Source organism: Balaenoptera acutorostrata, chromosome 8 (genome assembly GCF_949987535.1).
Source record: "Balaenoptera acutorostrata chromosome 8, mBalAcu1.1, whole genome shotgun sequence".
In the NCBI taxonomy this organism is placed as follows: domain Eukaryota; kingdom Metazoa; phylum Chordata; class Mammalia; order Artiodactyla; family Balaenopteridae; genus Balaenoptera; species Balaenoptera acutorostrata.
The window spans coordinates 43,468,505-43,481,817 of record NC_080071.1 but is presented as its reverse complement, the minus strand read 5'-3'; the positions used below and the strand labels follow the sequence as shown (position 1 = coordinate 43,481,817).

Sequence of the window (13,313 nt, the reverse complement as noted above, 5' to 3'; positions counted from 1 at the left end):
CTTGAATATAATCTCCTAATGTGGAATTTGACTGTCAAATTCCTATTCGTGTTTCTCACAGTAGAAATATATTTAAGTACATAATAAACATACAGGAAAAGGACCAACTTTGGGGGATACAAAGGGATCTTCGTTAAGTCAGAGAATCAACAATGCCAAGTAGCGAAGCAGTCCAGGCCCTCTGTAAGACTAATGTCTGAGCCTAGACAGTACGGCATAAGGTATTTAGATTAGAGCACAGGCTATAGAACAAGACTGACCTGGCCTTTAACCTCCTGCTGTCACTAACCAGTGAGCTTCAGCAAGTTCTATACTGCATTTAGCCTCAGTTTCCTCTTATGGAGGATACTACTAACCATCCTTTAGGACTGATAAAAGAATGAAAATAACATATAAAATGCTTAGCATACTGCCTGGCTCATAAACACGCAATATATGGTAGCTACAGTAATAAAATAATACACTTGAAATATGTAAAAAACAAAAATCTGTCCAGAATATAACTTATAATTCTCCCTGATCAACCCTAAAAAAAAAAAAAAAAAAGATAATAAACCACTTTAACCAAAATAATACCTTAAGGACAATTAAAGTAAGAAGAATTTTCATTTAAACATCTATTAAAAGGATATTAGCTCACATTTGGAATTCAACCATTTTTGTAGCTCTCACTATTCACAGTCAAAACTTTCAAGTTATCTTTTACAATATTTGTTTGCTAAAAGAGTCCTGTAAAAGATACGTTTCATTTACATAACATTTTGGGCTGGCAACTGCAAATCATAGTTTGTGGAGTAAGTCCTTTCACTAAACACACAATAAGTGAGACTCTTAATTCACTATGACTAGAAGTAGAATTCATATCTACAGATTTTCAAATTACACTTCTTTTGACTATTTGCTATTATCATATTTAAGATGAATTATTTAAATTGAATTCAGCTGAAGTTAAACGACCATATTCCCCTCCCCCCACCCACACACACTTTAACATCTCTGAAACGGATAATTTACAAAAATTGGCAAATGGTGTTCTATCATATTTAGTGTTTTTCTTTCTTAGTGGTACTTAAAATAATGGTGAGTTTTACAATCAATGGCCTCTTAGATTGAATAAAATGTAGTATACATATTTTTAGTGAGTGGTTCTTGGAATTATAGTAACTTATATTGCTTACACCTCTATTCCAATAATCTTAAAATAAAAAATAGAGACACTGCTTAATTTTTTTAAATAAATGTGGTTTGAGGGTGAACGTTGCACAACTACCCTTTTTAAAATTCTAGTACATGTATTGATAGTACTATAAAACTATTTTAAGCAATTTACCTACCTGCAAGTAAAGGTGATCTCATTTCCATTACTCCTACTGAAGGGCCACTAATTGATCGAGGTTGTGGAGTCACTGGAGCTGGCAAATCCCCCATTAAAAATCCAGGTAGGAACTGGGCATTAACCCCTGGCTTTGGAGACGTGGGTGAACCCAGCATCATTGGTTCAGATCCTAAATGAATCAGAAAATAAAATAATACAAAGAAAGGACTTTAATGTAACAATATCTAACAAAAAGATGCAAGAATCCAGCATAAACAATTTTGAGAATTTAATCAAAACTGTTAAGTACTACAGAACCATAGTTAATTTTATTATTTTAAAAAACAATAAAAATTATTTCTAGAAAAATGTGAAATATTTTGTATTAACCAAATAATATTTGACAGCTGTTTTTGTTTACATTACTTCATAGATTTAAGAATCAACATTTATTTAAAAACTTTTACATTTTAGCTTATTATCTAAAAAAAAAATCCCTAATACATACAGAATAATTTCTTTCCATTTCTGGATCAGCTTCTACTATGTAACAACCGAAAACAAGAACAAGGTGCACTAGTTACACAAAGTCTAAGGAAATCAAACACAATAGGTTTAGCGTGCTGTTATGTCCCGCTTTTCTTTCCCCATATACAACTGTCAGTCATTTTTGTAATAAAAGTGTAATCATGCACACATTAAAGCACATATGAAATAATGTGATGATTAACATACCAACTAAGAATTATATTGAAAAGATTTGGAAAGGTTACCTTTTGGGTCATTTTTTAAAGTGAGGAATAACCAATAAAAGTCTCCCTAACAAAAAACCAATTTAAGAACTGATACTTCAGGATCATCAATTCAAAATTATTTTTCACAATTTACAGGGTAGGTATTATTATTATTCCAACTATGAAAATAAGGAAGCTATAACTTCCTCTAATTTCAGGACAAAATAGCCCAGTAAGGAAAACATGGGCTCTGGAGTGAAGAGACCTCGGTTCCAGTCTCAGCAAAATGGACATAATTGTAGCACCCACCCACAGAGCTTTGATTAGACTTAACAGCAAGTAAAGCACTTACCTCAAGTGCCTAATATACAGTAAGTATTCACCAAATATTAGTTATTATTATTATTCTAATAGTATCTTACAATAGCCAAAACTGAGGGACTGATGTGTATATGTAGAATTTGCAATTTCTGCTTACGAAAATTTAATTTTTCAACTATCTGACAAGCCTGAATGTGATTCATGGCACTCAGAAAGGTCAAACATTTGGTATGTTATTTATATTACCTTTATTAACTACTCCTTAACTTCTAAACAGCCTCAAAAATGTGTTTCTTGCTATCCAAATGCTGTCAATTATTTACTCTTCCTCTTATTTCTAATCATAGTAGACCTAGATATTAAAATGCAAACACATAAAAAAAGGAAAAAGGAAAAGAAATTCAGGAAAAGAATAAAGCAAATACTGAAATAAGGTTGACGAGCTATATTACATTGTAATTACTTCAAAGTGCTAGTTACGATGTTACCACAGTACTATTACATATTTCCAAAGAACACTAAAATCAAACCAAAAGTCTAAATAAAAGCATATTATGAACATATATTTATAAACCCATAGTAATAAATGTATTACAAAGCTTTAGGTACCACCAACTACCTTCACTCTCCCAGCCCCAAAAGAAAAAAAAAAATACATATATGGCAAGTATAGCAATAATGAAGTCAAGAAAATTTCTGACACATCCGAATGTATATTGTGATACAGTAGAAAGCAGCAGAGTGAGAAGGGCACAAAGGGCTCTTAACTGAACTGTCACTTACCACCCAACCCTTTCACTTAGAGAGCCATACCAATGGATCTGGCAAGTCTTAAATTCCATTTCAGTCTTGTACTCCTAACATGTTAAGTACGCTGTCTTACTCGGCTAACATTGTTTGTTGAAGTAACCATTAGTTTTACTATACCATTAGGTGCTGGGAAAATGTTTATTCCTCATCTGGAATATCTGCAATATGTGGACTTGAACAATTAATACAACTAATGTCAGATTTCTGACCAGAGGTTTATTCATATTTGTAACCCCAAAAAACATACACTCCAAAATGTTTTTGTTGAGTAGAAAACTTTGGAACTGGAATGAAAAGTTTTTGACCTCTAAAATAATACAAGACATAATACCTAGACCAACTTTAAATGTAGCTGAGTATCTCTGTTGATATTACGCATTTAGTTTTTTATAACTAATGCTAAAACAAGTTATTCTCAAAAGAAACTTATTTTGCACAAAACATGGCAAGCATTATATATCCTTCAACTCTAATAAAACTCATTCTACAGATACATATCCTGTTTGCTCTCCTTTCAAACTCAGAAAGTTGTAACCGAACTTTCAAATACATCTCTATGACAGTAGACGATTTATTTTCTGTTCTAAGATATTCGACGGTTCTCACAAATCCCAAAACTCAGCAGACACACACACACAAAATCGACATCCTGCTAACTTGGCAAGATTTTCTGAAGACAACACATCTCAGCAATGCCCCTCCCCATTAAATAATGGTAATGAATTTTTTTAAAAAAATCATGACGTGACCGATTAGAGGAAAAGATCGCCTACAATACTTAGTCATTTTCCCAAGATAAAGGCGGGGGAAATCGAGCGAACTCCTGGCTTCCTATTAAGGCTAATATCTCAATGGCTGCCATCACCTGGTTAATTAAATGTCGCACGATTCAAGCTTCCTTCAAAAACAGATTTCTTCTGCAAAGCCCGAGAGAAGGAAGGAATCAAACAGGAACTAAAAGCCTAGATGACCAAACAGAGGTGAAAGGTAACCACACCCCAGGGCACTGCCCACCCAGGTGTTCACAGGTGAGTTCCTTCCCACCAACGCTTCCCAGGATCCCTGAACCTAGCATCGCATCTCCCGCGCTGGCGGAATCCCAGGTATGGATAGGTCTGGCTCCGGCGTATGGGGGAACAAAACAGCTTAGTCACCACAAGACCGCCGTTTCTTCGCCCTCCTCGGGGCCCGCATTTTCCCGGAGCCGCCTTGGTAGCGGCTGGGTGGAGACTCCTCGAGTAGGGGGCGGACTAAGAAGTTGGGTACGAGCCAGAGCCTGCCCCTCTGCGGCTGAAATTAGCAGACGAGAGCCCTATGACTACTGCCTTTCAGGCTTGCCCGCTTCCAAGATTACGGTGTGCATCGCAGTGCTAGGGAGGAAAAGCAGTTTTTTACTCACCTAACGTGGGCACCTGGGGTTCCACGGCAAAGGCTGCCATCCCAGCAGCGCCGACACTTAGCCCCGCACCTCCCCGATTTTCAAAAATGGCGGAAATTCTCCCCACGGGTAGGGGCGCGCTGCCTTATGGGGTTGCGTAACTTCCGGACATGCGCTATACCTAAGTTGCGGCGCCGGAGCCGCCATTTTGGAATGGGAAAACAGTCTTTTCGGAGACGCAACGTCTCAGAGAGGGTCTTTACTGGTAGGGTGATGAAACAATGTGGAAACTGCGATTCTAGGAATTCTTCTGCTCACCTTGTGAGCCTTATGATTTGTTGGTGCTTGAGTTTTATAGAAGCACAAGTTATCTTACTCACGATTTCATAATTAGCGTGAGTTTACCCAGTGCTCTGTCATCCGTCAGCTTTTCCAAGTACCACCTGGAAAAGTTGGCCTGAAGAAACAGAGGGGGCCGCTTTCCAATGTAGATTTCAGGCCTTAGTTGCATGAAACTCAATTCTCAAAACATATTTTCTACCATCTCTATGCCATTTTTTAAAATTTTGTGTTATATAGGCACAATTTTACATTAAAGCGTAACTCATACTTGCTGTTTTATTATATATTAATACATGCAAAAGGTATTAAATAATGAAGGCTAATAATAAACACCCGTGAACTCACCACACTGCAGAATCCTCTGTGTTCCTCCCTCTGCCATCCCTGCTGTCCTCCTCCCCCTATTTTGCTGCTTTTCTTTAGAGCGTATTCAAATATCACACACATATTCTATATATGTGTGTGTGTGAAAATATGTTATTTCACTATTTGCAGCAACATGGATGGACCTGAAGATTATCATACTAAGCGAAGTAAATCAGACAGAGAAAGACAAGTATCATATGATATCACTTATATGCGGAATCAAAAAAAATGATAAAAATGAACTTATTTAAAAAACAGAAACAGGCTTAGAGAACAAATTTATGGTTACCGGGGGGTAAAGGGTGGGGGGCAGGGATAGACTGGGAATTTGGGATTGACATGTACACACTGCTATATTTAAAATAGATAGGGAATTCCCGAGCCGTCCAGTGGTTAGGACTCTGCGCTTTCACTGCGGAGGGCACAGGTTCAATCCCTGGTCGGGCAATTAAGATCCCACAAGCTGTGTGGGGCGGCCAAAAATAAAATAAAATAAAACAAAATAGATAACCAACAAGGACCTACTGTATAGCACAGGGAACTCTGCTCAGTACTCTGTAATAACCTAAATGGGAAAAGAATTTGAAAAAGAATTTATACATGTATATGTATAACTGAATCACTTTGCTGTACGCCTGAAACTAACACAATATTGTTAATCAACTATACTCCAATATAGAATAAAAATTAAAAAACAAACAAGAATAAATGAAAGGAAAAAATATGTTGTTTTGTTTTGCTCACTAATTTTATAAAAGTGATGTGCTACATGTATATATTCTGAGACGCTCTCTGATCCATACCAAACTCATTATCCTCAAAATACCCACCCATCCTCCCTATTCCCTGTGGGATTTCCTGAAATCCCAAATCCAGCCAAGAATTTTGTAATTTCTGTGAGGCAATAATAATTCCAGCTTTAAATGACAAGTTCCCAGAAATCAAAATGTAAAACCACTTACAGATGAAGTGACTTTTTTTTAACAGGTGTATGGGTTGAACTGTGTCCCCCCAAATATATGTTAAAGTCCTAACCTCTAATACATATGAATATGACCTTATTTGGAAATAGGGTCTTTGCAGATGTAATCAAGTTCACATGAAGTCATACTGAATTACTACAAAATTGGTGGCTTAAACCAACACAAATTTATCTTTTATAGCTCTGGTGGCCAGAAATCTGAAATGAGTATTATAGGACTAAAATCAAGGTTTCAGCAAGGCTGGTTTCTTCAGGAGGCTCCGGAGAGAATCTGTTTCCTTGCCTTTTCTATCTTCTGAAGGCTAACTATATTACTTGGCTTTTGTTCTTTTTCTCCTGCTTCAAAGCCAGTGGTATAGTATCTTCTATCTCTCTGACACTGCTTCTCTCTGCTTCTGTCATTACATGGCCTTTTTCTTCTATAGTAAAATCTCCCTCTGCCTCCCTCTTATAAGGACATTTGTAATTACATTTAGGGCCTACGCAAATAATCCAGGATAATCTCCCCACTGCAATATCCAGTTGCAGTGATTAAGTTAATAATCACATCTGCAAAGTAACATTCATACATTCCTGAGATTAGAGTGTGGATATCTTTGGAGGCTCCATTCAGCCCACCACACCCAGCAACCCGCTTTCTAGAAATAGTGTACCAAAAAATGTTCATCAGTGAAGGAATTTTGATATAAATTATGGTCTAGCCAAACAAAAGAACATTATGCACCTGTTAAAAAGAATAAGATGGATTTGATATGTGACTGTGTGTATTGACCTAGAAAAATCTCCATGATTGATATGAAAGAAGCAATTTGAAAACATTATACCGCATCATTCTATTTTAATTTAACAAAAAGTGTACTTTTGGGAACAGATGCAAAGAGAAAGAGAGATGCTTGTTTAAATAAAGGAAAAACCTAGAATACATTTCTGCCAAACTATTAACAGGGAAGGTAAAATTGGAGAGGGGTTTGTAAATTAGAGGACTTAAGAAGGGCCTTCAATTTACCTTATATAATTTTTAGTGGTTGATTATAGGAGTTACTATTTTTAGTATTCTTCAAATTAAAACATTTTTTTCCTTTAAGAAAGTCATTTTCCTTTCTTCACTTGCCTTTCAAACTTCTACTCTTTCAATTGTCTCTTTCTTTACCAAGTTATAAAGATGCCCAGTTTTCCCTATCAAAAACCCTTCCCTAGACACTGCTCTTTTTTCTAGCGACCATACACTAATTCCTCTCACATTTTCTCTCTTTTTCTCAAGATCTCAAAATAAGAGACTACAGACTTTAGTAGATGGTCTATTTCCCTAACTTCACCATCTTATTGTTTAATTCATTACACACTGGCTCTTGTGTGAATCCTCTTCTGAAACTACTGACCCCAACTAATTTTCTCCTAATGGCTAGATTAAGCCTGTCTCCTTGACATCTGCAGTATTCAACAGCTTTGACAGTCTTTTCCTCTATACAGTGTTTTCCTTGTTTTTGGTGGTACTACACTTCCTGTTTCACCTCATAACTTTCTATTCTTTTTCTGGCTTTTCTATACCTGATCCTACTTCATTCTAACCTGGACACATTAATTATTAGTAGTCAAGCCTTTGTCCTCTCTCTCTTCTTCAATTTTTTATAGGCTCTCTTGGAGTCCTCATCAATTGTCACATCTATGAAAAAAATCCCCAATATTGTATGCCCCAGCTGTCTCTAAACCAAATGATACTTTTCCAGATGCTTGATGAACAATCTACCAGCATATCAAACCTCAAAAACAAACTCATCTTATCCCTAAAATCAGCCCCATTCCAGTTGTCCCTTTTTCCATTAGTCTCAGAAATCCAAAATTAAAAGCACAGTATGTTAGAGCAGAATCTAAAGTAAGACGGACCTGAATTCAAAGCCTGACTTTCCCACTTAAATCCTGTATTACTTCAATTTGTATTACATCTCTATAGATTTTATTTTGTGTAAAATAGAAACAATACCTACTTTGAAAGGTAGTTATGCTTAGTACAGTGCCTGGTCCACTTTGCTTTTCCTGGCTTCCACCTTCCCTTCCATCAAACATTCAAATACCAAGTCCTATTTTTTCTCTCTCCTCAATGCCTAGACAATTGCAGTCAACTCTTAACATCTCCCTGCCTTCAGTCTCTCCCACCAAATCTAACACACCACTAGCCAATGCTCCCCTCCTCGTACACATTAGTCAGCTGTCCAAAACCCTCACTGACTTCCTATTCCCTACAGCAGCCTCATTTTCTTCAATGCCACAAACTTCACGTGTGCAGCACATGCCAACCAATAGTGTCCTCCATTACTCTGTATACATTCTCATGCAGGCAGCAACGGAAGAGGAAAATCAGAATCTCTTGGGGGTGGGGATGGGAGGACTTACCCGGTGGTCCAGTGATAAAGAATCCGCCTTCCAACGCAGGGGATGCAGGTTCGATCCCTGGTCAGGGAACTAAGATCCCACATGCCGCGCGCGGGGCAACTGAGCTGGCATGCCACAACTACTGAGCTCGCGTGCCTCAACGAGAGAGCCTGAGTGCCACAAACTACAGAGCCCAGGCGCCCTGGAGCCCGCACGCCACAAATAGAGAAAGAAAAACCCACACACCACAACCAGAGAGAAGCCCGGGTGCTGCAACCAAGAGCCCACGTGCTGCAATGAAAGATCCTCCATGCCTCAACGAAGATCCCATGTGCCACAACTAAGACCGGCTGCAGCCAAAAAAATTTTTTTTTAAAAATAAAGAATCCCTTGGGGTGGAAAGTGCTATAGACTGAATATTTGTGTCCCCCAAAGTTCATAGGTTGGAAATCCTAACCCCCAGTATGATGTTATTTGGGGGTGGGGACTTTGGGAAGTGGTTAGGTCATGAGGGTGGAGTCCTCATGAATGATATTAGTGCCCTTATAAAAGAGTTCCCATGGGCTTCCCTGGTGGCACAGTGGTTAAGGATTCTCCTGCCAATGGAGGGAACACGGGTTCAAGCCCTCGTCCGGGAAGATCCCACATGCCGCGGAGCAACTAACCCCGTTCGCCACAGCTACTGAGCTTGTGCTCTAGACCCCGTGAGCCACACTACTGAGCCCGCATGCCACAACTACTGAAGCCCACGCGCCTAGAGCCCATACTCCACAAGAGAAGCCACCGCAATGAGAAGCCCGTGCACCACAACGAAGAGTAGCCCCCGCTCGCCACAACTAGAGAAAGCCTGCGTGCAGCAACGAAGACCCAACGCAGCCAAAAATAAATAAATAAATAAATTTTTTTTAAAAAGGAGTTCCCAGAGAGCTCCCCATCCCCTTTGGCCATGTAAGGATATAGCAAGAAGATGCTGTCTGTAAGCCGGGAAGCAGCCTCTCACCAGACACCAAATCTGCTGGTGCCTCGATCTTGAACTTCCCAGCTCCCAGAACTGTGAAGAAATAAATTTCTGTTGTTTATAAGTCCCCCAGTCTATGGTATTCTGTTATAACAGCCCAAACAAACTGAGACAGGAGGGTAGGAGCATCTTTTTTAGTGATTTCAATAGGCACCCTAAAAGGAACATACATTGTCACCCTGCCTTCACCAAGGGAGGTTGAGAACCATGGCTTCGAAAATAGTCTCTTCACCCTCTCACCCTAACCTTCTGCTCCAATCAATTCTCCCATCATTCCCCCTTGCAAGCCTTCACCCTTTTGTGAAAGATCTTCACATTGTATTCCTTGCTCACAGCAATCTCCCTGCCTAGCATCCCTTTGCTTTCCACCACAATTTGCAAATCCCTGTCCTTCTCACAAGTAGCAGCTCTCTTCCACCATGAAACTTGCCCCAGCCCTGCCAGCCCTCAATCATCATTTCATTTCAAAATGTACAACACATTTCTGCAACTCATTTGCTCCAAGATATTTGTTTTGTAAGTTTTCTTTTCAGCCCCGTTAGATGAATTTTCTTGAGGACAGGATCATAACTTTTTCTATTCTGTATTTCTATCACTTTACAATAAATCTATGTTGAAAAAGTAAATAAATGAACAAATTAATGATAAGGTCTAAATAAATAATAATAAACATTGAATAAAATGTAATTATCTGATATAACATATTTGATGCAATGTTGCATGTTTTCAGATGTTTAAAATAACAATTTGCACATTAATTCTATTAGAAGGGCTTATTATATATATTATAAAATGAAGACCTATTTGTAGTTCTGTTTATCCTTTTTCTGGTAAAATGAGATTTTTATAACTTGGATTATCTTGACTGAGTAACATTGTACGGCACCATTTTACTTTTTTGTGTTTCTTGTTAAACTACACTCTTTAGAAATATTGCACGTTCATCATAGTCTTCTGTACATGAATACTATTGTCTTAACTGCAATACTTGTTTTCCTACTTTCTTTTCTGAACATAGTAAATAAAATGTCACATAAAGTGGAACACCTGTTCCCTATTTCTATTCTGGATTTGTGGTTCCCTGAATGCTGCCTTCCAGTGACATATGATTCCATCAAAGTGCTATTTTTGTAGACCACTGATTTTCAAGCTTAGATGGAGAACGCTTTCACTTAACAAGGTATTGCGCAGATACTTAATACATACAATAGAACCACTCTGGTTGGGGGGGAAAAAAAACAGGAAAAATGCAAGCCCCACTAATTCAGTATTCTTACCCCCAAACTGTCGACTGTCGCCTCCAAGTAACCCCTGAAACACTTGGGTAAAGTATCTATGGCTATAGAGAGTACAACCTGAAAATTAGCTCTGGGCTATATATATTTCAACTTTCTTCTAAACACAAAACAAATTTTTTAAAAGTGAGAAATATGTGAAATCTCAAAATTTATTTATTTTCAATATATTTGATATGTTTTCAGTCAAACCGCTGTATATCTATCATACATACTGAATACTCATCAACCTATTTATAAATGTCTATTAATATGCAGTATTTGTATATAAACCTAAATTCTTAAATCCCACTCCTAGACTATTTTAAAAATAAAAGCAAAGAATTTTTTTAATTGAAGTGAAGAAAAATGGTATCCACCTTTGGTAAGAATTTAGAGAAAGAATAGAGTTTGTCACCTTTGTAAAGAGAGCGAGGAGAGCCACATCTTCTCACTCATGTTCTGATCATTTCAGCCTTTGGCAGCTGGTGTAGCATGGGCTGTCCATCACATAGACTGTGATGTCACACAAAGCACACAGAGGAACCATGATTTCCTAGGGCCCACGGACAAGTGATCTCCAAAAGAGCTTCGTGGTGTTTAAGATGTAGGGATTGTACCCAGAAAAATACAAATCCATTGTTTGTTATTAGCATTATCTCACCGCTATAAGTAGTGATGACCAAAGCTGTGTCTTTATAAATTAAAATAAATAATACATTTGGAAACTTACGAGTTTTTTCTGATCATTTCATTACAATAAACAGCTGGCAGAAAGGGTGTATGAAACATCATAAGATACGTCAGTTTAGCTGACTCACTTGTTGTCTTTTAATCAATTAAATGGTTTTTATCACCGGTTGGAAGTAAAAAGGTAACATCACAACTTGCATAACTTTGGGAGGGAGGGATGAATAGGCAGAACATGGAGGATTTTTAGGGAAGTGAGACTATTCTGTATGATACTGTAATGGTGGATACATGTCATTATAAATTTGTTCCAACCCATAGAATGTAGAACACCAAGAGTGAATACAAACTAATGTAAACTACGGATTTGGGGTGATAATGATATTTCAGTTTCACCACTTGTAACAAGTGCACCATTGTTTGTTGATAAAGGAGGAGGCTAACCACGTGTGGGGGCAGAGGTTTATGGGAAATCTCTGTACCTATTGTTCAATTTTGCTATGAATGTAAAACTGCTCTAAAAAACATAACTTTCAGGTGTTCTATATTATATTTTATAAGTATAAATATGTTATATAAAATTTTATTTTCTGCTTTCATATTTGAACTATCAGATAGGCTTAATCAGATATTTGAAAGCCCCATGGAAGTTTCAGCAGGAAAAATGGGCAACACTGAAAAAAAAATAGGACTGACTTTAGAAAAAGCTTTGTCTTTTTCTAAAGAAAGAAGATTATTTCTTCTTTTCCTTGAAATAATCTACTGGGATAAGGGAGGGCAGGAGCAGGGGAGCAGCATGATAGCTGAGGGTATCCTTTAAACAAGAAAAGCCATGAATTGATAATTGTTGATGGCTAATTGATTATGGTATTCTTTATAATTTTGTGTATTTTGACATTTTCCATAATTAAATTCTTTTTTTAAATCAATAAGCCTAAATTCTAGGGTATTCAAAGGTCATACATTCTGTCCCAGCTTATGTGAAAAAAGGAGAGTGAAAAATCAATGAAAAAATTCATCTTTTCTTACTTGATAATGTCTTCATTTAGAGAAGTAGCATTTTGCTGAGGACAGGTGCAAATCTTGACTTTAAATACTTAATAGTTATATGACATTAATATCTCTAGGACTTAGTTTTTTAATCCGAATAGTGGAAATAATAGTAGCTACAATGCATTGACTTATTCACCTAGTGATATATATTATATATAATATATATTCAATAACTGAAACTTATCCTAATGCTCCTATATGTCATTCAGCTTACTACATAGCTTTTAACAAACTGACTTGTCTTCTTCCCCAATTAATTCACCAGACAGCTCTTGCCAAGGTCACCAAAGACCTCCATAAGGCTAAATCCAAGATTTTCAGCATTAGTTCACAGTAGCATTAGTTCACAGTAAACACTCTTTGAAATTCTCCCTAATTTCTTTGACTCTCTTGGTTTCCCTCCTACCTCTCTGACCATGTGGCTAAGTCTCTTTTCTTGGCTTATCCTCCCCTACCTAGCCTAGAAATGTTGTTCCCAAGGCTCAGTCTTATGATCTGGTCTTACTCTAAACTCTTTCTCTGTATGATGGCATTCACATCCATTGCCCTAATGACTCTCAATTCGTACCACCAACCCAAATCATTCTCTGAGGTCTAAATTTATATATCCAATTGTCTATGGGACATCTCCACTTGGATATCTCAAAGGCACTTCAAAAT

The 13,313-nt window shown here is 37.4% G+C and overlaps 1 protein-coding gene across 5 annotated transcripts in view; it reads right to left on the bottom strand.

The window, feature by feature from the left end:
• The window catches only part of NUP35 (nucleoporin 35), a 37,428-nt gene extending 32,741 nt beyond the window's left edge, over nt 1–4,687 (bottom strand). The window contains exons 1-4 of one of the 5 annotated variants that reach the window (XM_007190369.2): nt 4,335–4,381; nt 4,046–4,142; nt 2,617–2,722; nt 1,335–1,505 (exon numbers count right to left, since the gene is read on the bottom strand). In XM_007190369.2, coding sequence (XP_007190431.1) covers nt 1,335–1,494 — 160 coding nt within the window. In that variant the 5' untranslated portion in view covers nt 1,495–1,505; nt 2,617–2,722; nt 4,046–4,142; nt 4,335–4,381. Of the gene's footprint in view, nt 1–1,334; nt 1,506–2,616; nt 2,723–4,045; nt 4,143–4,194; nt 4,387–4,579 lie in introns of those variants that run through there. The other 4 variants (XM_057551918.1, XM_007190368.2, XM_057551917.1 and 1 more) reach the window with 4 other exon arrangements.
• Nucleotides 4,688–13,313: the final 8,626 nt, after the last annotated feature.